Here is a 25,517-nt window from a genome sequence, read left to right on the forward strand (position 1 = left end):
GAAGCCTAATTCTACCACAGACTTGCTCTGTGGCCATGCACAGATCATCAACTTCTCTGAGCCTCACTTAGCTCATCTATAAAAACCAGCAGCTAACATCTGCCCCTGGGTGGAAGCAGTATCAGCTAGACTTGGCGCTCTGTAATGATCATTTAGGTGTTTTTAGAAAAGCCAAATGATGACTCTGGACTGGGAGAATGAGTAATGGTGGTGCAGAGCTGGAAGCTGAGTGTTTGAGAAGGAAAGCTGGATTTTGAGTGAAGACACCATCCTTTGTGCCTTGGATGAGGTTTCCTGAGCGCAGCCGAGGTAAGACCTGGGTAGAATGCCTTCAGACAGCCCTCTCCCTGCTCTAGTGGTTGACTTGGGCTTTGCATAGAGGGGAGGTTTGGAAGGCATTTCACGGTGGTGACTTTCTCATCGCGATGCACCCCGTCCTCCTCAGTGCTGGGAAGCCTGATCCTGATTAGACTTCTCACGGGTGGTCCATCTTCCAAGGCCTCAGGGCTCCTTTCTCTTTGGTGGTGGATGATATTGGCAGGCTTGGTTTTTTCCAACCATGAGAAGCCACATGGGGTAGAAATTTGAGAGTGGCTTTTCTTCACTGTATAGTCAGCATCAACGGCCTTCCTGTTTACGGCAGTGAACCCCCAAAACTGCGTGTCCCTGCAGATCCTGGCTGCCTCTCTGACCTGGCCAATGAGAACGTGTAGGCCATGCCATTCCTGAGCATCCCCTCACCCACATGCACTCCCTGAGGCCAACTGATGAAAGTGGCCGGATTATTGTTGTTTCATGCACATTAATGAAAGTTCCTCCTGTAAAAACATTCAACAAATATGTGAGGCACTATAACATGCTGAAAAGAGAGTGGGTTTCAAAGTCTCATAGACTTGGGTGCAGTTCCAGGCTGCACCACTGAGAATGGAGATAATAGCTCTGTGTCCTGAGGCAAGTTACTTGCCCATTCTGAAGCTTGTTTCCTTACCTATAAAATCTACCTGATGGGACCAATGGAAAGATGAACGAATATGTATATGAAACACCTACTATTGGATCTAGCACATATAAATGTTAGAGAATAGTAGCTACTATGGAGACAAAAATTATTATCTATATAAATGTGACAACTTGTGAATTGTTCATTTTTTTCTTGCCTGGTAGACACTTTTTATCACCGGTATGGGCCAAGGTCCTTTATGACTCCACATAAGCCTGGGATTTTAACAAATCTTGGCATTTGCATGAGGTTGTTTGAGCCATACTCCCCCATTTTATTCTGGAACTTGAGATACTTTCTTGGGATTTAAAGAGATTTCTTTTCTTAAAGCCATTGAAATAGGCTCTTGTTTTCTGATATTGAGTTTTATTTTTTTAAATATAACTTATTGCCAAATTAGTTTCCATACAACACCCAGGGCTCATCCCAACAAGTGCCCTCCTCAATGCCCATCACCCACTTTCCCCTCTCCCCCACCCCCCATCAACCCTCAGTTTGTTCTCAGTATCTGATATTGAGGGTTTTTTTATTTTTTTAATGTTTATTTATTTTTGAAGAAGAGAGAGACAGTGTGAGTGGGGGAAGGGCAGAGAGAAAGGGAGACACAGAATCCGAAGCAGGCTCCAGGCTCTGAGCTGTCAGCACAGAGCCCTACACGGGGCTGGAGCTCACAAACCACGAGATCATGACCTGAGCCGAAGTCGGACGCTTAACCGACTGAGCCACCCAGGTGCCCCTCTGATACTGAGTTTTAAAGCCAGGAAGAAATTTAGATATCACCTTGCCCAATTTCTGCTTTTGAGGAGGAGAGGCCCAGAAATGTTAAATGAGTGGCCAGTGAAAGGTGAGCAGGAAACCACAATCATTGCTAAACTTATTTAGCATTTACTATGTGCCAGGATATATTTGAAACATTTGACTCGAATGATCTTATTTAATCTTCACAAAGCATGTTTTACAAACATTGTACTGATGAGGGAATAAGGACAGTCGAGTCTTTGGTTTTCCCACTGCAAACACAGCCTCCATGCAGCTTCATGGAAAGAACTTACACACTGTAGATATGTGCATGTGAATCACTGAAGGCAACTGTCAGTGTTTTATACTCAGTCTTCTTGTTCCACCAGCTGGGCTGTGGGTCTTGAGAAGGAGCACCAAAAAGTGGTAATTTGCATGTTTTCTGGCCGCCTTGCTAGAACCGTATTGTGATTGGCAATCAAACAGCTGAGGGAGGAAGCATAGCTAGATTCTTATTTAAGTTCACTGTTGCCTGTGAAAACCACACAGCCTGATTCTCACCTCCATTCATAAAATAGATGGAAGGGAATTGTAGAAAGAACTTTGAATTTTAGTCCTTCTCACGCCTGGAGTTAGCCTTAGGGCACTTTGCTGGTCTCACACTCTGTAACACCTCATGGGCAATCCTTACTCAAAGCCTGCACAGCAGGAAACAAAAATAAATCTTTATTTGGTGAAACTCCTGTTTTATAGTCAAGGGTTGGTTGTCTGTATGTCTTCAATAGCAAATCATTTTTGGTGATGGTGGGTCATAAGCTCAAGAGGAAATTGCCTCAGAAGAACAAATACTTAATAAATCGTCTGGGGGGGTGGATCAAGGTTTCCTCATCTTAGAGTGAGTCTAGGGGTGGGGGATGGTCTCCTTCAGGGAATAGCAGTAAAATGCCAGTCTACATTTGGGTTTACCAGAGCCAGCAGCAAGAGTGACTCTGCCTCCTCACCCTCAATGTACAAGTTATTGCTATGAATAATAATCATCCCTGATAGCATCTGATTAGGGTATCCTAGTTCTGTCTCACATGGTAGTGAATTACTTGTTTCAAAGGTATAATGGTATAATTTTAATGACAGCATCTAAGTAATTCAAATAACACTTTTCACCTTCATACTTTCAAGGTTTCCCCCCTAAAGAACTGTTATGCCTTTAATAGCTTCAGGCAAGAATTCTGGGTTGTGGATCAGGTACAAATCACAGCCCCAATAGTTGGTTGTCATTTTTCCCCCATTGATTTTCAGATTGCTTACACAAGGCAGAACACATGGGCATTACTACTTCTTTACAATTCTATGGGCATTTAGATACTTGTATTTGTTATACGTCTCCTCTACCAGGCCATGTGCTTTATGAGGGCAAGGACTACGACAATTTTGTTTATCTTTATATTCCCGGGGTCTAGGATGCTGAAAGAGTAATCAGTAAATAAACATTAGCACTTGAGTGAACTCAACTTATGAATAAATAAACTCATATTTCCAGGTTATGGTGGATACCCTCTATTGTGGGTGCTTGAAGTGGCCAATCTTTTTCCCCTTACTGTAAAGATGGAAATCTCTTTACAGAAGTGCGTGTGCAATACTCCACAGTTACATCCACTTATGATGTGGACTACAAATTAATTCATTTGGATTCAGCATTGAAAACGAACTATTTCATATTTTTAATAATTTAATAATCCTTCAGAAATATTCCTTCCACATGTGTTGGCACCAGGAACCCTGGCCCTAGGGTGTTATAGTGACTTCATTGCTTGTCCAAGAATCTGCCCAGTTTCATCCTCAATTGATACACACTTATATTACTGGTAGATTTCTCTCAGTAAAGATGAGTTCTAATTTATATGCGTGCAAATGTGGTGGACCAAGACATGTTTTACTGATAAAAATAAGGACTTTCACCAACATCCTTCTTTTGCTTCATTAATATTTCAATATTTTCTCAAGTTCAGAGGCCTATGTCCCTTAAATATTATGGAGAATATTCTTTCAAATGTGTTCTAATTATTACAATTGCAAAAATATATAAACTCACATGGAGTTTCTTCTGTTCACCTTTTGTTTAGATGCAAAATTATGTACCAAAGGTTTCAAACTGGTAACCTGTTACTTGAATTTTAACCTGCAGATGTGTTTTGCTTAACTGGCACAGTGCTTAAAACATACGAGTCAATATTTAAAATTTGAGATATTTTACATAATAATCTAGGTTTGTGGAAAACCAACATACCTTGTCTCTCCACAAATGGCTCCAGCTGAGTATGGCTTTTCAAAGGTCATGCCTGCTGCAGTTTGTGGATCCATTTCTGCCCTCCTCACTCCCTCTGTGTCTATTGTTTACATTTCTGGAAATGTGGGATTATAGATTATTTGTTTTCTTTTTTCAAATGTTAATAATGTTTCATTTTTTTGTTACAGCAATGAATGAAAAACAATAGCTTTTGAGGAACTTAGGTTATCGGTTTAAGAATTAATCTGTGCACATTCTTCTTAGTCAAATGGTGCTTCCAGAATTGGTAAAAACTTTAAAACGGAAAAGTAGGAAGAGAAACGAAATGATAGCAATTTAGATTGCCAAAGGCTTTCTTGATCATCTCTTTGTTAGCTAGTTGAGTTATTCTGTGTTTGACTTGTGGTTTCTAGTATTGCCAGATGTAGGAATGCCCTGGAGTGAAGAGGCGGGGAAGCAGCCACGTTACAAACATCTCCTTTTTCATCTGGGGGAGGATGAGCCGTCACTATGCTGGACTCCGTTCGAGTCCTCTGTGGGTTTGTTTTGCCAGAGCTGCATCTGTGTCTGAGATAGATGTGAAATCATGTGAAATGACGATAAACTAGCTGCCATCGAAATGATGTTAAAATCCATGATAAACTCAGGGAACTCTGGGAGAATCATTTCATGAAGAGTCCCTAAAAATTGCTATTATTTGAGGTTTTTATATGTTCAAAGTCACTATGCTTCATGCACAAGAAGTGCTCTGACTAAAAAGCTTCTGAACAATGAAGGAAATTATGAAGAAAACAAAAAGGCAACCTACTGAAGGATAGAATATATTTGCAAATAATATATCTGATAAAGGATTAACATTAAAAATCTGTTGAAAACTCATATGACTCATTATTTAAAAACTCAAATGAGAGAGGCCCAAATGAAAACCATAATGAGATATCACCTCACACCTGTCAGAATGGCTATTATCAAAAAGACAAAAATAACAAACGCTGGTAAGGATGTGGTGAAAAGGGAACCCTCAGACACTGTTGGTGGGAATGTAAACTGGTGCAGCCACTATGGAAAATGGTATGGAGTTTCCTTAAAAAATTAAAAATAGAACTACCATATGATCCAGAAATTCCACTACTGGGTATTTATCCAAAGAAAGTGAAAACATTAATTTGAAAAGACATATGCACCTCTATGTTCATTGCAGCATTATTTACAATAGCCAAGATATGGAAGCAACTTAAGTGTTCATCTATAGATTAAGGGATAAAGAAGATGTGCTAAACACATGCACACACATACACACACACACAGAGGAATATTACTTAGCCATAAAAAATAATGAAATTTTGCATAAAGGTGAAATAAGTCTGACAGAGAAAGACAAATACCATATGATTTCACTTATATGTGGAATCTAAAAAGCAAAATGAATGAACAAAAATCCCCAAACAGAAACAGACTCAAATACAAAAAACAAAGTGGTGGTTGCTAGAGTCGGGGGTGGAAGATGGGCAAAATAAGTGAAGGGGATTAAGCTATATAATCTTCCAGCTATAAAATATATGAGGATGTATAAAAGATATGGGGATGTAAAGCATAGCATAGGGAATATAGTCAATAATACTGTAAAACTTTTTTACAGTGACAGATGGTAACTACACTTATAATGGTGATCATTTCATAAGGTAATGTAAATATAAAATCATTATGTTGTACACTTGAAAGTAATAAAAAATTGCATGTCAATTATACTTTTAAAAAGTGCCCTGTGGTTTTGCTGAAGTATCCCATCCTTTCTCCTGCTATATAGCGTGGATCCTTTCCTGTTGGCATCCATATTCATGTGAAGCCTCACATTCATGTATTGTATAAATTTGTAGCAAAACAAGGAATGTTTCTTTAGGTAATTTTATTGAGAAGACACTTGTTTGGGCAATGAGATCTTCAGTGATAGGAACTAACATCAATAACCCAAACACACAGAACATTTAATTAGGAAGATACAATGCGGCTTCAAAAAAGCATGCTCTCCTTAAAGATCTATAACTCTTCCGGGGTGCCTGGGTCACTCAGTCGGTTGAGCCTCTGACCCTTGATTTCAGCTCAGGTCATGATCTCATGGTTCGTGAGATTAAGCTCCCACAGAGGCTCTGCACTGACAGCGCAGACCCTGTTTGGTATTCTCTCTCTTCCAATCTCTGCACCTCGCTTTCTCTCTCCAAATAAATAAATAAACAACAACAACAACAACAAAGATCTGTAACACTTCTTAAAAAGTGTTGAATCAGTTTTAAGGTTTGATTGACTTTTTTATACCAATAGACCAGTGTTTCTCAGCTTCTGTCAATCTGTATGATATGTTGAGGCAAATGATTCCTTGTTGTGGTGAAGTCCTGAGTACACAGGATGTTTTGAAGCATCCCTGGCCTCTACTCACTAGACAACATTAGCAAATACCCTCCCCTGCACTGTGACAATGAAAACTATCTTCAAAGATGGTCAACTGTCCCCTGGGTCCCCAAATTGTACCACTGCTGTAGACCTTCTGAAATCTTTGGATTTTGCCAGAAGGGTTCAAAGTTTTGTCTTCAAAGATCTCAGAAGGGACTTCTAAGTTGGGAAAAGTGTGTCCCTTTGCTGGATGCCAAAAGGCAATGGGCAACTTTCAAAACCAAAGCACAGAGCCAGGTTTCCTCTTCTGTCCCTCTAATATCTTGTTGTATGACCTCAGATGGGTCACTTCATCAGTGTTAACCTCATGTCCTTTTATTAAAATAACAGGAGGTCTGTTTCATAAAGCTAACTGGGGACTAAATGAGGTAATAAATATAAACTGACTGCTATATTATAGGTACTTGGGCTCTTTTTTTTAAGTTTATTTATTTTGAGAGGAGAGCAGGAAAGGGTGGGGAAGGGGCAGAGAGCGGGGGACAGGGGATCCAAAGTGGGCTCTGTGCTGACAGCAGAGAGCCCTATGTGGGGCTCAAACTCACGAACCATGAGATCATGACCTGAGCCAAAGTTGGTCACTCAACCAACTGAGCCACCCAGGTTGGCTCTTTTCATACTGCCCCTTACACACACCCCAGTCAGCAACCACACAGGAACGTCTGTTTTCTCTAAAGCACAACAGTTAGAACAACAGCATCTTGTCTCCACTTGGAGGCAGTCAACTTGCCTGGGACCTTGGCTACTTGGTCCACCCTGGAGAGCTTTTCTCTCTTCAGTCCTGGGTAGATTTGTTTGTTATTTTCTAAGAGGGTAGAGTGAGGAATGTTGTCCCGGCTCACCTGAATGGTAACTGTGATGACTCAGAGCTCCTCCCAGCAGCTGCTGGGCACAGAGAGGGGGCTTGTTGTTACACCCCCCACACCCTCCTGAGATTGCCATTTTATAATGCAGTTCGAGGGTTTCTGCATCTACATATAAACAAAGTGTATTTACTTTTCTGATTCTTGTAAGAAAACCCAAAGCCACAAGATCGTGTTTGAAGTTCCAAAACCGATGACTTGAGGTTTCCCTCCCATAGCGCATTCCCCTTGGACCACATGGACACAAGCGGCTACACAGATTGCTGCACTATTCTGGTCTGGTCCCTGAGGATGGGAGCCAGCATCCCAAGGGGACACAGCAGGCTGCAAATGTCCTTGTACTTCCTCTGTTAGTTCTGGAAACCTCACTAAACTTTTAGAGGTGGAAGCACTTTTGTGATCTGCCTTCACCTGCAGTAGGTTACACCAGCGGTTGGAATTCCTTGGCTTCCTGCTCCTCTCTTCTCTTTCTAGATTTTGAATCTTGCTTGGGTAACAGTTCAGGCAGAAAAACTTTTACTCATTTCTACACACTAAAAAAGTGATTTGTGAGTGCATGTGTGTGTGTTTAAGGAGATTCGCAGCTTTTTTCAGCAAGACCTCTAAGGTCTTATCAGTAAGTGCATAAGAATATAAAGGAAATAACCAACTGGAAGTTGGAAAAATTCTTACTTAGTTTCAGTACATATTGAAATTATTATGAGGACGTTAAGTTCATTCACATATATATGCTTGTATATGTGTAGACTATCTCTGAGACACACAGAGATGGAAGACCTCTGCCATGCAGGGGCAGTGAAAAGAGGGAGGTTTAGTTTTCTGTTTCTAGCTAGTGGCCTATTGAATGTCTATGATGTGCGTTTGGTCATTAAAGAATAAAATAAAATTTAGAACATAAAATAACAAATAAAAACACTAAAAAGTGAAGCAAATGCATTCCAAGATACGGAGGGAGAAAAAGAGAGAAAGGTTTAGGCGGCTTGCAGAGATATATTTAACAGAAGAGAGGAAGTCGGGGGCGAGGGAAGGCACGTAGGGCCAGCATGAAAGAGGCATACCAAGGAGAGTTCTAGAGTCATTGGCGGGAGCGGGGGGGGGGGGGGGGGTGAGAGAGTGGGGGTCGAGTTCAGAAAGTTTTCTGTGACCAGAGCTAAGAATGAGATGTGATCACTTATGTGATTTGAAGTTCATAGATTAGAAGCAAATGGGTGTTTACAGGATGCCCAGAAGGAACAGAAAGTGCCCTTAACAACTTTCCCAGTAAATACATTAGAGAAAATGAAATAGCTGTTTGTTCTAACGTCCCTCATCGTGGGCTTCAGCCTAACACCCAAGTGCCACTCACAAGGGCAACTCTACGTGAGTCAGAAGTTCTTTCCTAAATCCTCGGTTCTCTGCTGGGCTGGTGCACTTAGGATGGAATGTAGAAAAGATGGACTGCATATCTTTGGGTAATCTCTCATGAATGTTATTTCTTAAAAACTAGCTTTTGATAAGACTTGAACAGCAGAGATTAAGGTTTGATTCTCTGACAAGAACCTTCGTGCAGACTCTAAATTGCCCATGAGGGGCAGATCCATATACTTGGACGATCAGCCTCAGGCCATGTTGACTCTGCACAGAGCAACATAAAGTGATTGGATTTTCCCTCATGTGGAGTGGTACAAAGTAAAAAGTGTTCAGTTTTTTAACCTGTCAAAGACAGACCTCAGAAAACTCCTGACAACATGAAAAAAACCATGCTGTGCTTTTTATCCCTGAAAGGCAGGCACTGCGCCTGGTGCAGGAAGCTTCAATGGTGAGCTGTGTGTTTATACAATCAAATCTCCTTTTACCACAAGTCCTTGCCTCCATCAATATTTTGACTGAGCAAAGCCCACTCCATATCAGTTAATCAGTATCATATCCTGCTTTCCCACGTTCTTCTGTCAATCTAGCTGTGTTCCAAAGATGGGCGTTAGTGTAAATCACAGATCGAGCACTATTATGGTCCCAGAATCCTAGTAAGAGGCAGGCATTTTGCTGTTAAGTCCACACTCCCCATAGGCTGTGAAGTAGTGACAATCACTGCTGCCTTTAGAGCACACAGGGTGCCAAGAGCTTTGAAGGTGCTTACGTGCCAAAGGGAAGCTGAAGAATTCAATCAATCTTTGTAGCCATTTACTGCTTCATATATTACAAAGCAGAATAGATTATGTCTTAATTACACGCTTTTCATTCTAAAAGGCTATGTTCGTCTGTGGTGGCCACTAGCAGTTAAATCTATGGAAAACATGTGTCTCATTGCGGAGGTTAATAATGTGTTGGCGATTTTTCCAGGAGCCGAGAACGTTTCTGTAATCATGGACAATTGCTACATTGGCTTTAGAAGAGTGACGGACTGAGTCACTTGACTGTAAACAGGTTGTGGGGAATGTCTGGACTGTCTTGAGTTTCTCATGGTGCTCCGAATGGGAGTGGAGGGAGGGGGCCCCCGGGATTCAGTCCCAGGTCAGGGGCAGAGGAGCTGGGGTCCCTGCAGGGCTGCGGCCAGAGTGCAGGGCTCTCCCACAGGCCCTGACGTTTCCCCTCTCCGAGGAAATGCAGCAGACATTTAAATATTTCCAAACCAAACAAGACACCCTGAAGGATTCTCCTCCTGTGGCCCCATCATCTGCCTCAGGCCGGATTTGAAAATATCAAACAAGGCAGTGACAGAGGCAGCTCAGGGGCTCGGCTAGGAAGAGGACTGGCAGGAAGACAGGACAACAAAGCTTGCCGCCCACCCCGCGCTGGGCTTCTGCCCTGAGATGCAGGGGCTGCTTTTAAAAACTGCAAAGGCAAGAATGCAGGGTGGTCTTCAAGTTAGTTGGATGAGGGTCCCAATCTCCCACCCTTCCTCCAGGGTCCAAAATAACAAGCTGGGGTGGCCTTGAGAATTTGAACATGCCTATCAGTTCTTTTCTCCCTACATTTGCTTTCAGGCTTTCTATACCTTTTTCTTACAATATCCCTGTGCCCTGGTTCCTTCTAAAAAGCGTCTTCAAGCTCTCTCCTGTCCCCAACAGTTAAATCAGGTTTCACATTTTCATCAGGGCCTTGATGTTAAAGGAAATAAAAGTCCTAGAACCAAACCTTCTGTTTCTCTTGTAGTTGACTCTTGTTCCATGAGAATAGAGCCTGCTTTGAAATTCTGGAAAGCCTCATCTAAAGTCAGCACCAAATTTGGAGGGAAAAAAATGAAAGTTGTAACTTTGGTCTTGTTCTGCATATAATTGTTAATAGAATCATGGTTTCTTTCTTTCTTTTGTAATCTTGTTTTCCAAATTAAAATCCCTCAGTGACTCAGCCTCCGCTATGGTCTGAGAAACAAAGAGCCATCAGGAGAGGGGAGGATGGGGAAACTGCAATCCCAGCAAGTGCTGAGCTTCCCTCCTGCTCCCCAGGCTCCCCCTGAGGACAGATCTTGTGTGCCCCAAGCCTGCAGGGGACTTTTAGTTCACTGGAGGACAGGTTGGTGGCAATGATCTCGTGGGAATAGAGTTTGGATCCTTATGTCAGAGTCAGTCTGGATCAGAGTCATCCTAGATGTTGAGAGCTGGCTTTCCTCTTCTCCATGCTTTCCTGAAGTCCCTTTTCAGACTGGCACACACCTTCCAACTCACCTCTTAACAGGACTAAGAGTGCTGCTTTTTCTTGGGCAGAACCAGCTTATACCCAGGGTGGGAAGTTGGTCTGAGGGCAGATCAGGCTGCTCACTGTGGGATCCCAGAGAACCATGCAACCACCAATGGTGTGAGGTATGGGGGCTGTGCAGATGGTTCTCACCTGGGCCCTTAGGAAAAAGGGTAGGAGTCCTGGAAGCCCCACTGCCTTTGCCTGGCCTCATCAGGGGTCTGTTCCTTCATGTGGGATGAGGATGGGGATGTCTGCTATAGTGTGGGCTGTGCCTTGTGCAACTTATGAGCTTCTTGGACAAATACCCTGACATCTCATGCATTGCTATGGTCGGCATTGTGGACACCCTGGAATACTGGACATGCCTTTCCTTAAGCAAAGCCTCCTCAACTGCAGCTGTAATTCCTTCCTTTCCCTAATTCCCAATTCAGATGTGTGCAGGCAGATGGGTTCAGTTGGGGTTTCAGCCCTCCTAGTTACTAGCTCTGTGCTGGTGAATGAGTTTGCTCATCTAGGAAATGGGTTTAGTAATGCAAACCCTGTAAGACTACTTTAAAGATTGATAGATTATACATGCTGGTCAGCAGAGAATCTGAGTATCCAGTAACCCAGCAGAGCTGCTTCTCCTAACACTGAATGATCATAATACTGTGTTCATAATACTACCTCTTCTCCAGTTAAAAAAGGGAAAAAATCTTTTTTCCTGATCTTCTTTCTCTTTTGGGAGGTATGATCTTTGTAGGGCCCATTTCTGAGCACTTTGGAGGCTTTGCCCAAGAAAATGCAGACTAGCCAGGGGCTAAGGCTCTCTTACATGCTGGCTATCGAGTATTTTCTAGCTGAAGGAAACAAAATCTAGCTTCCGGGCCACTCAACACTCAAGGCAGTAGATGGAGAGAAGGCCTGCTTCAGTGGCCCAGCTATCATGAGCATTCTTCAGAGAGCTTGCTTATTCTAAGTTGTCTTGGGCAGTGGAGAAGGCCCTGGTTTTGGAACCTTAATAAGTCAAGTGTATTTGTGTTCAGCTGTGAGCTTGGTTTATATTTATTATGGGCTGAAAATTGTGTTCCCCAAAAAAAGACATGTTAGAGTCCTAACTCCTAGTGACCTTATTTGGAGATAGGGTCTTTACAGAGGTAGTCAAGTTAAAGTGAGGTCATTAGGGTGGGTGCCAATCCAAAATGACTGGTGTACTTATAAAAGGGAGTTTTGGGTACAGGGACAGACACACAAGGAAGATGACATGAAGACACAGGGCAGAGATGGTCATCTACAAGCCAAGGAGAGAGGCTTCAGAAGAACCCAACCCTGCTCACACCTTGATTTTGGACTTTTGGCTTCTGAGACTGAGAGAAAGAAACAATGACCTCCTATTGCTTAATTCACCCAATTTTTGGTACTTTGTTATGGTAGCCTTAGTAAAATTATACTTATAATACTTAAAACTGTCCTGTGCTCAATTCCTCCGTCTGCATACACTGATAACAGCAACATTTCTTCTCCATTTAGGACTTAGTTGGGACACGGTTTATACATAAAGTGACATCAGGCCTTCTGCAGCTTTCCCATGCCCTGCTCCTATGCTTGTAGAAGACTGAGGAACTATATCTTCACCACCTACATTATGCCAGGAACTAACTGCTTTGTAGCCTTTTAATCATCCCATCAATATTTAAGGTTGGTATCAGTACCCACCTTGCCCAGTTTAGGAAACTGAGCCACCACAAACTGAAGTAATACAGTAAGTGGCAGGGTTAAGATTTTGGAGCACTCAGCTCTGCCTGCCGCTGACATCTCTGCTCTTCATATACCCCTATGCTCAGTGAACAGGGTATGCTGTTTGGAAAGACATTTTCTTTAGCGTATGTACTCTCTGTGGGAGATGTTTTCAGGTCATGATAAAGAACAGGGTTTTGCCCCTACAGCTTGGAGTGGACTGTTCATGGGCATTCATTTGTCTATATCTCTGCTAGTGAAGACCCAAAGCTGGTGTGCCGTCTTTCATGTGTTCCTGGCTCAGACATTCATTGATTGATTCACATCTAGTTGAGGACTTCCTGCTGGTCACCTGTCTGGTTCCTCTGGAGACTTGAGACTTGCCCGTAAAGAAGGGACCATCCAAAAGGAAGAGGGTATCTCTCTTGCTCACCACCCCAGTTCTTATCATTGTAAGGATACATCCAGTGTTCAGAGGCTGACAGAATCAGAGCCCACTGGGACCTCACCACTTGGAGGAAAAACTAAAGCACCCTTCAAGCACCATGCCATAAATAACTATATGTTGTTGTGCTGCTGCTCCGGGAAGCTGCTGCTCCTTGGACAACATTGTACTATGCCTGGTTTGAACCTTGTTTATGACTGGGGTGAGGCTCAGTTTGGTCTTTGAAAACAAAAGTCACCATTTAATTTAACATAGCCTGTTCTTTACACTTCTGGAATTAAAGGAGGAGAAAGTCCTGACATTAGCAAAAAGAAACCTCAGAAGGTGAATATTACATAGTTGTAGTCAACTCGGAGACTTGGAAAGATGGCAGGTGTGATAAAATGTCAACCTTTCCTTACTTGGAGTTAAATCACAACTGAATAGAAGATTGTGTGTCTGTGTTCATGTGTCTGTGTGTCTGTGTCCCCTGTGTTTGCGTGCATGTCTGCCCATGTGTGTTTTCTTTAAGCAATGGCTCTGATGCACTTGACCTTGTCCCCAGTCACAGAGAGGGGTATCTCCTATCTGACACTATGGCTGGACTACTAGTCTTAGTGCACAGGGGCTAGGGACTGCACATCATTACCTTCACTATCACCATCCAATTACAATATTGACAACTGCCCTGTAGGAAGCCCTGAGCAGGTGAAACCCTGTTTTATCACCTAGATGTCCTAATTGCAGTGACATGCTGAGTGATGCTGTGATTCTGCACAGCCCCAGTTGGCCAGTTCCAGTAGCCCTGAGAGAGGGGTGAGGGCTCTAACATTCCTTGCTTGTCCTTTCACGTGTCTCCTTCCCAACTCATTGCCTTCCCCCAACTCAACTTTTCTTCTGGAAAAGAACCTTAGTAAGTGATTACTGTGAAGTTACACCTCATGGCTGTGCTGGCCTGTGCTTTCCTTCCCTGTAGGTCTTCCCTGAACACAAAGGAAGAGTCTGAGGCCAGACCTGCCATTCAGCCCAGTGTGCAGGAAGATAGAGTAGGGCTTCACCTGGGGAGTTTTCAAGGCTCCTGACACTTCAGTCCCACCCAGAGATTCTATGTGACTGTGTGGGACAAGTTGGGGCATCTGATTTGCCAAAGCTGTAGGACACACGCTTTATAGACAGAGGAGCCAGTGTAGACACCAGCTAAATGGCTGGGCTGGCCTTTTCTCATCTGCAAACCAACAAGATTGTGTTGATAACACCTTCCGCAAAGGATTTCTGTAATATGTAAACAAGGTAATCTTCAATTGCGGTTGTCAATCTTGGCCAGAAGAGTAAAAGCACCATGGGGAACTTTTAAGAACACTGCGGCTCAGGTCCCCCTCCCTAGGAGCCAACTCAGCTGGCTGGGTGGGTGATGGAATGGCCATGAGTGGTTTTCAAAGCTCTCTGTGTCCCTCTACCAGGCACTTGGGCTGTGACCCACTGTGGAGTGTACAAATGCTTCCTCAAGTAATTGCTGAACTCCCAACATGGGAGCATGTCAGCTGATTTGATATCTTGGGAATCCCTATTCAGACACTAAGTACTGGCCTAGTTACCTAGTAACTAGTGTTTCAATCCATTAAAGTGATTCTTTCCTAATAGCAGCTTCTCTCCTTCATCTTGAAGACTAGCCATTGGCATACATCATCCTGTGGCTCATCCACTCATGATTTACTGATGCCTCAGTCTGCTTAGTGCTGAGGTGAACAGATTAAGGGGAGCCTGGATGACATGAGTTCATGTAGATAGAGCAGAGCATGAGGCTCTGCACACTGAATTGCCCCCCAAAGAAGGGGATGCACACCAGCTGCCTCATTACCCACTGCCAGATGCTGTTCCTGGGCCTTGCCTCCATCTCCTCTATAATAAAAAACAAAGCAAAGATGACAAAGACAGCCTCATGGGCCATGAGAGGGGCACCGTGGAGAAGTGCTTAGGAAATGGGAATGAAATGTCCTAGATAAAGTCCAAATGACAACAGCCAGAGCATCCAGTGATGGGGGATTAATTATTTTCCCTGTAGATGAGGGATTGCGTTCAGGTAGTGGCACATGAAAAGCAACCCCAGTGATCACCAGGAGAGGGAGGGGGAGGAGGTTTTCCTCTACCCACACTCTGGGGCCAAACCTTATCTAATTCAAAGCAGTTTGTGATGCTGGAGGTGCTCTGCCAGTTCTTGGAGGTGGCATGGTACAGTCTGGGGGCCCAAGCCACCGACTAGCTCTGGCCGAGGCTCCCTGGGTCTCTTTCTATCTGTAAGACAGCAACTCGCAAGCTGGGAAAATAAGATGTGTTATTTGGGGGATGGGGGGGATGTTGTTGAGGACATAGCCTCCACACTGCTCTCAGACCTTCTCTCTCTCTTTCCTGCACACACTATGCCAAGTGGACTGGTGAATCGACACTGGGCTGGACAAGTCCCCCAGGAACTGGAGAGCTGAATATTTATCAGTTGGATTTCTGTGGACTCAGGGCACCCTGAACTCCAAAAGCACTTCCAGGACTTTCATTTTTTCCCAAATGATCTTGACACCCATGTGCCGTGGCCCTTTCTGGCCCAATGTCTACATCTGTGGTGTTTTTCCTTGCTCAGATAGTGTTTCATAGAGGCAGGTTTGGTAAAATATATTTCCGTTCTGATAAAATATATTAAAATATATTTCCATTCTAAATAAGTTGGTGCCTGTTTTGAATTAATCCCCATTATGAACAGTAATTAGGTATATATGAATCCACAAGACAGTTTTTCCTTTAGGAAGGAGGTGCTGATTCCATTTAATTCCATACAGTGGCATATATATACTATGCACCTGAAAAATTTTCCCTGAAATCAGATTTCTACTTTCTAAAATGTAAATCAAGATTATTACCCTAAATTCTCTAGAAGTTGCTGCAGCAGTTCAGAAAACTTGAGCGTGCACAACTAGAGAATTCACTTACTTCCTCAGAATCCAGGCAGAAGCGAAGCAAAACAAGTACATGGGCCTTTTAGTCAATGTCTTGGCATTGCACACTTGGAGAGATAATAGTTGCCTCTGAGGATGGCAGTCTAGCTTCAAAGCTGCTTTGCTAGCTTTGGGACAGGGATTCATGAAATATTTTTCAGAGACTCCTCCTTTCCAGATCTCTCTCTCTCTCTTTTCTGTCTATCTCCTTCCCTTCCTCTATCCCTCCCTCTCATTCTTTCCCCCTTCTCTGTCCTTCTTCCCCCACCCCATTTCTTACCCCCCTATTTTCTCCCTCCCTCTCCCTCCATCTGTCTCTCTCTCTCCTTCTGTCTCTCTCTTCTCTCTGCCCACCTATGGTTCTGCCTGACCCATCTGTATCTAGGAATCACTACTTCTATATATGGAAATCACAGCTTCCTTTCTTTGCCTTTTCTGTGTTCCTTAAAAGATTTTATAACTAATAAAGGATTTCCTTTCCTACTTGCTCCAATCACCACCTCCTTCCATTTGGAGAATTTCAACATCCTGGTGTGTGTAAGTACCTAAACTTACTGCTCTACTGAAGCAGGTAGACTTTAGTGTTTCCACCTGACTTTTCTCTGCAAAGTTTACTAGAATATAATAAGAGGCCTCAGTGCTTTGGATAAAAATGGGCAGGTTTCTATTTTCAAAATTAGGCTTTGCACTTCCCCAGTAATGAATCACAGAGGTATTTGGGTGTACAAACTATTTTTAAAAAATCCTTTTAGATCTTTGCTTAACAATTAATGGACTAGCTTCAATACCTACCCATCTGAACCTATAAAATATCTGTAAGTGAGACTACCTTCCTAGACCTGTGGTTTTCTAAGTGTGGTCTCTAGACCAACATCATCAGTATCACCTGGGAACTTATTAGGAGTATAAACTTTTGAGCCCCTCCCCAGACAGACTGAGTCAGAACCTGGGGGGTGGGCCCAGCAGTCTGTGTCTATCAACCCCTCCAAGTGAAGATTGCCATTGTGCCTGTGTTTGCAACATTGATTCCAGGTTTTTACATGTGATGTCGGGTTTAAAAGAAGTGAAATGAGGGCAGGCTGGCTAGCTCAGTGGATACAGCATGCAACTCTTGATCTCAGGGTCATGAGTTCAAGCCCCACATTAGGTCTGTAGAGCTTACTTAAAAAAAAAAAAAAAGCGAAATGAACCGAAATCAGAAAACGGAAGTGTAACCCTGCTAGCCATGACCTAGTACACATCTGTAAATAGGAGCAACATCTCCACACTATAGGGATGTGGAAAAGCACAAAATGGGTCAAGTTCTTCCACAGCTTGAAACAACCATGAATAATTGCGTGCCTGGGTCTCCTTGTGCCACTAGGGGGCGCGCTAGCCTTTCCAAAGCAGTCACCCCGGAGAGACTCAGCGTTTTTGTCTTTGAGGTCTTGTCATTCTCTGTATAAACAAGTTACGTTCAAGTGTTTAGGATATAAATTACGACCATGCCGGCTGCCTTGGAAGGAATGTAAACACAGCACTGTGGTCGGAGCAAACTCTGAAACTGACTTCATAATTTATAGCAGGCCCTTGTGTAGTTCAGTATAAAAAGGGAAAAAAAGCCCTATTTAACTGCAAATATGATAATGGAGACACAAAAGACATGTTTAAATCACTGATTAATTTTGGAAAATATAGAAAGGAAACCTAAGGATTAAGAAGACGGTTAAGACTTTTGAAAACAAGATGTTTTACTAATGAGACTGTCTTTGGACTTAAATTTGCTTGGAATACAAAAACCTTCTGTGTGAGATATCTACTGAGTAGTATTAAGTGCCTGGTGACTGGGAGAAAGACCTTTTAGGGCATGAGAAACAAAGGTGAGTTTTCGAAAGCAAAAGCAAAAACAAAACTAAGAGCAAAACACCAGACCCAAGTTGGGAAGGAAAATCCGCAGCTTGATCATGGGTTGAGAACCTCTCTGATATGGCTCAGATTGACTGTTACTGAAACTGCCATGACTTTGAAGGACTGGTCAGAGGAGGGTGGGCTGACAAGAAGCAAGTCCTGCTGCCTAGTTGGCCTATTTTCTCTCTTTTTAATCCAGAGATTTACCAGCCCTGCCTTTAGCATTCATGGTTGGGGAACCTTGGGACATGGAGCAAGGGAAAGGGGCTCTGAAGGAATCCCTGAAGGAGATCCCTTGTTAAAAGAAAGGGGGGAGCATAGGGGACAAGGGAGGAAGGGGAGAGATATGTGGGGGTTGAGAGTGCTTCTGGTAAGCAGGGTTGGCCAGGCTCTGAATTGGGAGTGGGGACAGACAGCAGTCACAGAACACCTTTTTTTGAGGATGAGTACCTGCTTCTGTTACTCTCCAAAGAAATTAAAAGATCGAATGCTCACAGAACGCCCATTACCTCTCCACAGCCATCTGCCTCTGGATACTTTAGGATCTGACCACCACCCACAATAAAATGTAATCAACAAAACTGTGACTTGAAAAGGGGAAGCTGGTCCTATTCTTTGGATACCACTCCTTTCTTGCCTCCACTGAGCTCACAGGAGCCCAGGCTCAGCCCAGCCCTAGATGGTGACTTTCCACTCTGCCCCATCACTGCCTGCTGGTGGGGAAGAGCAAAGAGCAAAAGGCAAAACTCTCCTTGGCCACAGGAAAGAGAACAAAAGGGGCATGAAACTTGGTTTCCTCAAATCAGACTCTTGCTTTTCATTATCTTGCCTGGTTTTCTCTTAAGTTCCTTTTACCTTCTGGTTTTTGTTTAGCCAGAAAGAGCTAGGGTGAAGGAAAGAAAGAACAGAAGAAGTTCCTTCTTCTCTTTCTCTCCTGAGAAGACCCACAATCAGAACCTGGCCTGTGTTACTCAAGGCACAGACCCCACACCACGTCAATTATACAACTTGGAAAAAAAAAAAAAACCCACAGTGTAGAGTTGCATTGCCGGCTGGCAGAGCAGAGAACCTGGTGATCCCAGGACACCAGTGGAGGAAATAGATCCCTAAAACAGCTATTTGTTATATATATTTTATTGAAAAAAATTTTACATCAAAATAGTTTGGCAAACTGTAAAAGTATACATAAGTGCAAATATATCCTTCTTTTAAAATACAAGCAAAGTGTGAGTATACACGAAAATCATAAAAATATCTTTAAAATATGGTGGTAGAAAACAACCTTGTAAAAAAACGTTGTATTGTCACAATACTGAAAACCACTTTCTTAAACTAGACACATTGTTTCTAAATACTTTCTTAATAATGTTCTTTGGCACCTGTATCCAAACTTAGTGTTTGGCGAAACAGAACTCTCTTACTTGGCTAGGCAACAAGATGAGGCTTTCTTGAAGTCTTGTGCTTAGCACTGCCTTTTTGAAAAGCACAAAAATTTTCATAGACAAAGAAAAACACACACACACAACTTGCGTTTTTCAGACCCTGATTACGGAAGGTAATGAAGATCCCAGAGTTACATGTTTATGTTTTTCATGTGGTAACTTTTTACCATCTCTGCTAAGAAGTTGAGTTCTCAGTTGGCTCTCCCCCTCACTGGGAGCCTGCACATATTCATATGAGGGGCATTACTTTACCAGGGGCTGTCCTTCTACCAATGGTAGACAAGTATCCGTGAACAGCGCTGGCCTGGGGATTCTGGCTAAGTGACTGGTGTGCTACTTACAGCTAGCGCCGTGCATATTGTGGGAGTCCACCTCAGTTACTTCTGCCCTGTGGAGGAAGAGAGCCGAGAGCGGCCTTGGCATGGCCTCCTTCCCTCCATTCACATGACACAGGGCTTAATATCCTGGCAGACGCTCTGGTGGTGGTGATGGTGATAATATGGCCCGCTTGCAGAGGGATGGAAAGAAGAAATGCCATTAAAGTTGAGGACAAAATCTTTTCTGTCGCACACCGGGGTAGAGTGATGCTGGTATCGAGGCAGTCCCACTGAAAGACGAAAGAAAAGAAAAACTCTTCACAGTCTGAGGATGGGACATATCACTTTTTAAATTTTAACTTAACTCATGCCTTATTTTGATTCAGGGTGAGAAAGGGGTTGATGTGTCCTTTTGTCTATTGTAACAAAACTGGTAGAGCAAACCCAATCTCCAGAAGTTTCTCAAAGTTTCAAACTGAGTCCGAGGAGGACTCTGCCATCACTATGTTTTGTTTTGATGTTACCCGCAAAGAGCACGGTCTTCCTCTCAACCCAGTTGTAGAGTGTCTGAATTCCCCCATTATTCCTGGAGTCTCACCACAGCTTTAATCGCAGGGGGGGCACCAACACGGGAACCATTTGGCCCACGCTCTCTGATGGGGTCCTTAAACGCAGGGCTCCTGGACCTTGCTGCCAAAGCCCCAGCTGCAGAGGCCAAGTCCCCTGCCCCAGAAACGCCACTGTCGCTCCCACTTCTAGTTTCAAGCCTCCTGTCTTATTTCCCAACTAAGTGGCCCAGTCAGAGTAGCAGGTCACAGCAGGGATTATTCTTTGTCCCAAAAGGAGGTGACAGAAAACAACCCCTTTGCAAGACAAAGGGCCTGGAAGGAAAGTGCAGGTCATCGTAGGTCCTGAAAGTCGCAGGCTTCCTCTAGAGAAGCCCGACTCCAGGGAGCAGATAATGTCCTTCCATAAGCGCTCAGCTGCAGACCCAGACGTCCGGCAGCGCGGGCAGCCCCTGACAGAGTTCCGGGATGGCAGAGGACCGAGACGGCTCTCAGTCCTCTCCACTGGGGCCGCTCCTCTGCCGAGGCCCTGAGCCCGGCCGTTGGGCGCCAACCCACTGCCGACTTTTGCTTTTGCTTTCTCGGCGCCTCCTGGCCCCGGGGCGCACTGGCCCGCGGTGTCGCAGCGCGCCGGGGCCCAGACTTCTCCCGGATCGGGTCTGTTTCCGCACCGGGCTGGATTAGACCACTTAACCCGCGTCTTTCCTAGATACCCGTGCCTTATGGCACCATAAAGCACACGTTGGTGCCGGGCCGGATTCGATTTTCAAGTGCGTTAAAACCGTTTTCGCCCGCCCGCAGCGTTCGCGCCCTGCTCTCACCGCCTTGGCCTGGCAGCATCCCAGGGTTTACGGAGCCACCAGGCTAAGTGGTCCCTGACTTGGGCTACGTTTGTTGCCCGGTAACATCTATTGTCGCCAACGGCGCGCCGCACTGCTCTCGTAAAGCAGCAATAGGTCCTTGCGCTCCGGTGTGTGCTTGTTGTTCTCTACACACAGGTGCCTTCACCCATCACGTTACAGCACTTCTCGGTGCCACTTCTATGATCTCAAAATAGCGGGACCCAGAGCTAAAGTCATACCTTAAGACCGAAGGCCGTCGTCAGCTCTTTGATGTGATCAGTGAGGGATAAAAGCCCTAGCTCCATCTTGAAAGGCTCACAGTACTTAACGAGGACTGCGGGGCCTCCCTGAGCACGCGGACCTTGGCCTCCCTGTCTGGAGTGGGACCGCGGTCCCCGGTGGGTGTGCCGTGTGTGTGTGTGTGTGCGCGCGCGCGCGCGTGTGCGTCTGCTGGGGGAGATCTTCTTGGCCCACAGTCTCGGCCCTGCTGGGCCTCCCGGCTCCTCGCTAGGCCCTAGTCTCTCGGTGGCCCGCGGCCCCGCGGGCGGCGCACTCCTAACCAGGCGTCCTCGAACCCAGCCTGCTCCTGCTGAGCCCCTACCTCCTGTCGACTAGAGGTTGCCAACTAGGGCGGTGGGGGGGGGGGGCGGACAGAAGAAAGGGACCGGACCCAGAAGACAAGGGAAGGAGCAAAGCGTCCCGGTAGGCTTTGGCCCAATCCATGGCCTCCCCAGCATCCCTAAACTCTGCCCAAAGGTCGTGCAAGACTCTCCGGGAAGGTCGCTGCGGGAGGCCGGCGTGCTTTGGTTCCGCCGTTTTCGTTCTCCAAGTGTCCTGTTTCCGGATCCCCGAATTTCTGGGACTTGTGCGTGTGCCCCGATGTACTGGGTGGGGCGAAGGTCTCAAAGAAGAATCCTAAGTCTCTTTCTTTTGAGTTCTTTTGTTTTTAATTTTTAGTGCAGTCTCACTGCAGCTGCGAAACCTCAGAATCTGGGTTTAAAGTGAGTAGAGCCTGTGTGGAGAGGGAGAACAGGGAAAGCAAGGAGGGCAGCGGGCAGGGCGGGAGAGAAGTGGGCAGGAGAGTGGGGGAGTGGGCGCCGTCCTGGGGTGAGCAGTGATTGACAGCCAGTCCCAGGGGATTAAAAAAAAGAGAGAGAGGGAAAGGTCGTCTGTATTGGTTACTTGTTGAAATTCCCATAAAAATTGAACAAGACTCTGCTCTCAGTGGGTTAAGTCAGGCTAAAATCCTCTCCCGTGTGGTCCTGCCGAGACTGTCTTTGTTTAGTTAACCTCTGAGACCCGCATTTAAAAGGCCTATTTGGGAAATTTCACCGTCCAGGGAACCATCTTTTTGCCCATTTCTGGGCTTTCCGTGTCCCTTGAAGCTCTTGTGGTACACTGATTCACAAACATGTATATGTATGCATCATCCTGTGACATATTTTTAAGTGGGGCGAAAGGTAAGTGTGAGCTAGAGCACCATTTGATGGGCAAATTAGCCTGATTTTAATCCGCAGGCTGTGGATGCTTCAGAGGGGTTAGTTAATGTGAGAGAGTTTATCTCCACTGTCCCCGTAAATATGGCTAAATATTCAAATTACCTCCTCCACCCCATCTCTCCCCCTCCTACCTTTCATCGCCTTTGGCAAGTCAATAAATTTTCATAATCTTCAACCAACATAATTTACACCAGCAACACAAGTGAAGTCCAAGAGGCAAATATTTCTTGGGGAGGGGGGCACAATGTGGGCCTCAGATCCTTCTGACCTAGGAAAGACTGGCCTCACCAAGGTTGGTGCTCTGTGTTGGAAGGTAAGGGGCTCCTCAACAGGCTGTTGCCCCTCCCCACTAGAAACACCTCCCTTCTGTGAAAGATCCTGCCCTCCCCCTCCCCACCCCCCCTTTCTTCTCTGCCCTTCCCTCATTTCCCCTCCTCTGGACTCCTGCCCAGTTGCAACCCCTCCCCACCCACACCCTCAAGATACAGAACATCTCCCTTTCTGACGTTTACTTTGGGAGGAAAGCACAGCAAAACAAACTAAACACAGTCACACACAAAGGGAAGCAGATACAGCTCTTTGGCCAGGCTCCCCCAAGAACATTCTTTCTCTCTAAGCTAAGTCGGTCCTGAGACTTGAGACCTGCAGTCCATAGGGTCACCCAGAGACGCTAGGGAGGCAGGCGACTTTGCACCATCCTCTTGGCAGTGCAAATTCTGGAGGCCCAGCTCTTGGCCAAAGCTATGAGAGAAGGCAGTATGACCTCAATCTCTCCCCCTGATGGATAAGGTTCCCGTTCCCCTCAGCACCCGCTCCTCCCAGTGCCTTCAGACCCCTAGGTTTCGGCGACTCCCTGGAAGTTGCAGTAGCCTGGGAGCCCGAAAGCTTAGATAGAGGCGACGCCTCCAGCGGGCCGCTACCGGCTCACTGCGTTACCTGAGAGGTCCTCGCGGGCGTTCTGGTGCAGGTAGCTCTGCTCCAGCGAGTAGGAGGACATGCTCGAATGCAGGCCTGCAGAGGCCGCGGGGTTGCTGCTGGGAGTCAGGGAGGGCGGCTGCTTGAGGTAAGGCGAGGCGCCGGGCGAGCTCCAGTGCGCCGCAGGGCTCGTGTAGGGAGAGTGGCACTCGATGGCGCTTGCCATTGCTGGGGACGAGGGCACTGGGCTGCTGCTGCTGTCCGGGCCGTAGTCCCCTCCGCCGCCACCCCCAGCCGCGCCGACGCCCCCAGGCCCGGCGGGCACAGGGCAACTGGCCATGTAGGTGGAGCCCGGGTTGGGCGACATATGCGGGACGTGGTGGTGATGGTGGTGGTGCGGGTGCGCGTGGCTCGGGGCGCCTGTGCTTGCGTCATAGCCCGCGGGCATCATGTCGAGGCCGCCGTAGCCACCCTGCCCGTGGCAACCGAGCGGCGCCGATGGGGGCGCCTGGAAGTCGAAGCCCTGCGGCAACAGTGAGGCCCCAAAGCCCAAGCCGCTCACTACGCGGTGGTACATGGGCTTGAGCGCCTGGCATTTCCGCCTGAAGCCGCGCGGCCGGCGGCGGAACGAGCCTTCCTCGAACATGAACTCACTGGCTGGGTCGATGGTCCAGTAGTGACCCTTGCCGGGTCGCCCGAGGCCCTTGGGCAGCTTGATGAAACACTCGTTGAGAGAGAGATTGTGGCGCACGGAGTTCTTCCAGCCCTGGTAGGCGCCGCGGAAGAAGGGAAAGCGCGCCTGCAGGAACTGGTAGATCTCGCTGAGTGTCAGGCGCTTGCTGGGCGAGCTCTGTATGGCCATGACGATGAGCGCGATGTACGAGTAGGGAGGCTTCTCTGGCCGCCGCAGCCCCGAGCTCGCCTTCTTGGCGCCCCCGCTCCCCGCGCTCGCGCCGCCGCCGCCGCCGCCCGCGCTCTTGCAGGCTGCCGAGGAGGCGCTGGCCGAGTTGGAGGCGGAGGAGGAGGAGGCACAGGAGGCGGAGGACGACGACGAAGACGACGAGGTGGTCTCCAGGGCGGCGGTGGCGGGCGGCGGGCTCATCAAGGCGGCCTGGAGCGCGCCGGGGGCCGGGCTGCACGCGCGGCGGAGCGGGGCCGGCGGCGGGCGCGGCGGGGGCGGCGGCGGCCCGCCCTCGGTGGTCATCTGGGACCCGTGAGCCAGGCCGGGCCGCGGGGGCGGGCCCGGGGCCGGGAGTGGAGGCGCCGGAACGGGGTCGGCCCAGAAGCCCGGCGAGCGCCCTAGACCGCCGCTCGGGCTGCAGCGGTGGCCACTGCGAGCCAGAGCTTCGGCGTTGCCTCCCTCAGCTCCGCTGGGGCTTCTGGCGGCGGCGGCGGCGGCGGGCCGGAGGCAACGCCCGGCGCATCCCTTCCCGGAGCCTCGGGCCCTTGTCTTGCGCAACGGCCTCCGGTCCCGAGGAACCAAAGCGGCCCGGCGCAGGGCAGCTGCGCCCGCGAGCTGGGACCGCGGCAGGGACCCCGGGGACGAGCCCGACGTCTCCCTTCAGGAGCGCTCCTCGCTCTGTCTCTCAGACTTCCTCCCTCCCGCGCCCTCCCCCCGGCCGCCCTCCCTCCCTCTCTCCGTCCCTCCACCCCCACCCCGCCCTGCCCCCTCCACTCTCCGCGCCGCCTTGGGGAGGGAGCGCTCGGCCTCAACGCTCACTCCTCCCCCCTCCCAACCTGGCTGCAGTCTCCAGCTCTTATCTTGCTCCCCTCTCTCCAGGGTTCTCCTCGGCCTTTTAATTCTTCTCTCGGCCACTTTCCCTCTCACCTACCCACCCTCTTTCAAACAGAAGGACTACAGACTCATTCACATTTTGCTAAGACGACCCCCATCCCCAGCAAAACTCGACCACCTATAACTTTATGAAATCTTCTTTC

At 46.8% G+C, this 25,517-nt stretch overlaps 1 protein-coding gene across 2 annotated transcripts; it reads right to left on the reverse strand.

Annotated features, from left to right (window-relative positions):
* Window positions 1-1,965: 1,965 nt before the first annotated feature.
* On the reverse strand, window positions 1,966-25,172 carry FOXF2 (forkhead box F2). Of its 2 annotated transcripts, XR_007453385.1 has the most exons (4): window positions 23,601-25,172; window positions 19,782-20,047; window positions 4,023-4,137; window positions 1,966-2,224 (listed from the first exon to the last, which is right to left on the reverse strand). XR_007453385.1 is itself a non-coding variant. In XM_049611306.1 (2 exons), exons 1-2 carry the CDS (start codon window positions 24,781-24,783, stop codon window positions 19,881-19,883), a joined length of 1,350 nt encoding a protein of 449 aa, XP_049467263.1. In that variant the 5' UTR covers window positions 24,784-25,172; the 3' UTR covers window positions 19,133-19,880. The 2 variants fall into 2 exon arrangements, 1 of the variants encoding a protein (XP_049467263.1); XM_049611306.1 differs by lacking the exons at window positions 1,966-2,224; window positions 4,023-4,137 and having other exon boundaries at window positions 19,133-20,047.
* Between the last annotated feature and the right edge of the window lie 345 nt (window positions 25,173-25,517).

The sequence above is a fragment of the Panthera uncia genome, assembly GCF_023721935.1.
Source record: "Panthera uncia isolate 11264 chromosome B2 unlocalized genomic scaffold, Puncia_PCG_1.0 HiC_scaffold_25, whole genome shotgun sequence".
Taxonomy (NCBI): domain Eukaryota; kingdom Metazoa; phylum Chordata; class Mammalia; order Carnivora; family Felidae; genus Panthera; species Panthera uncia.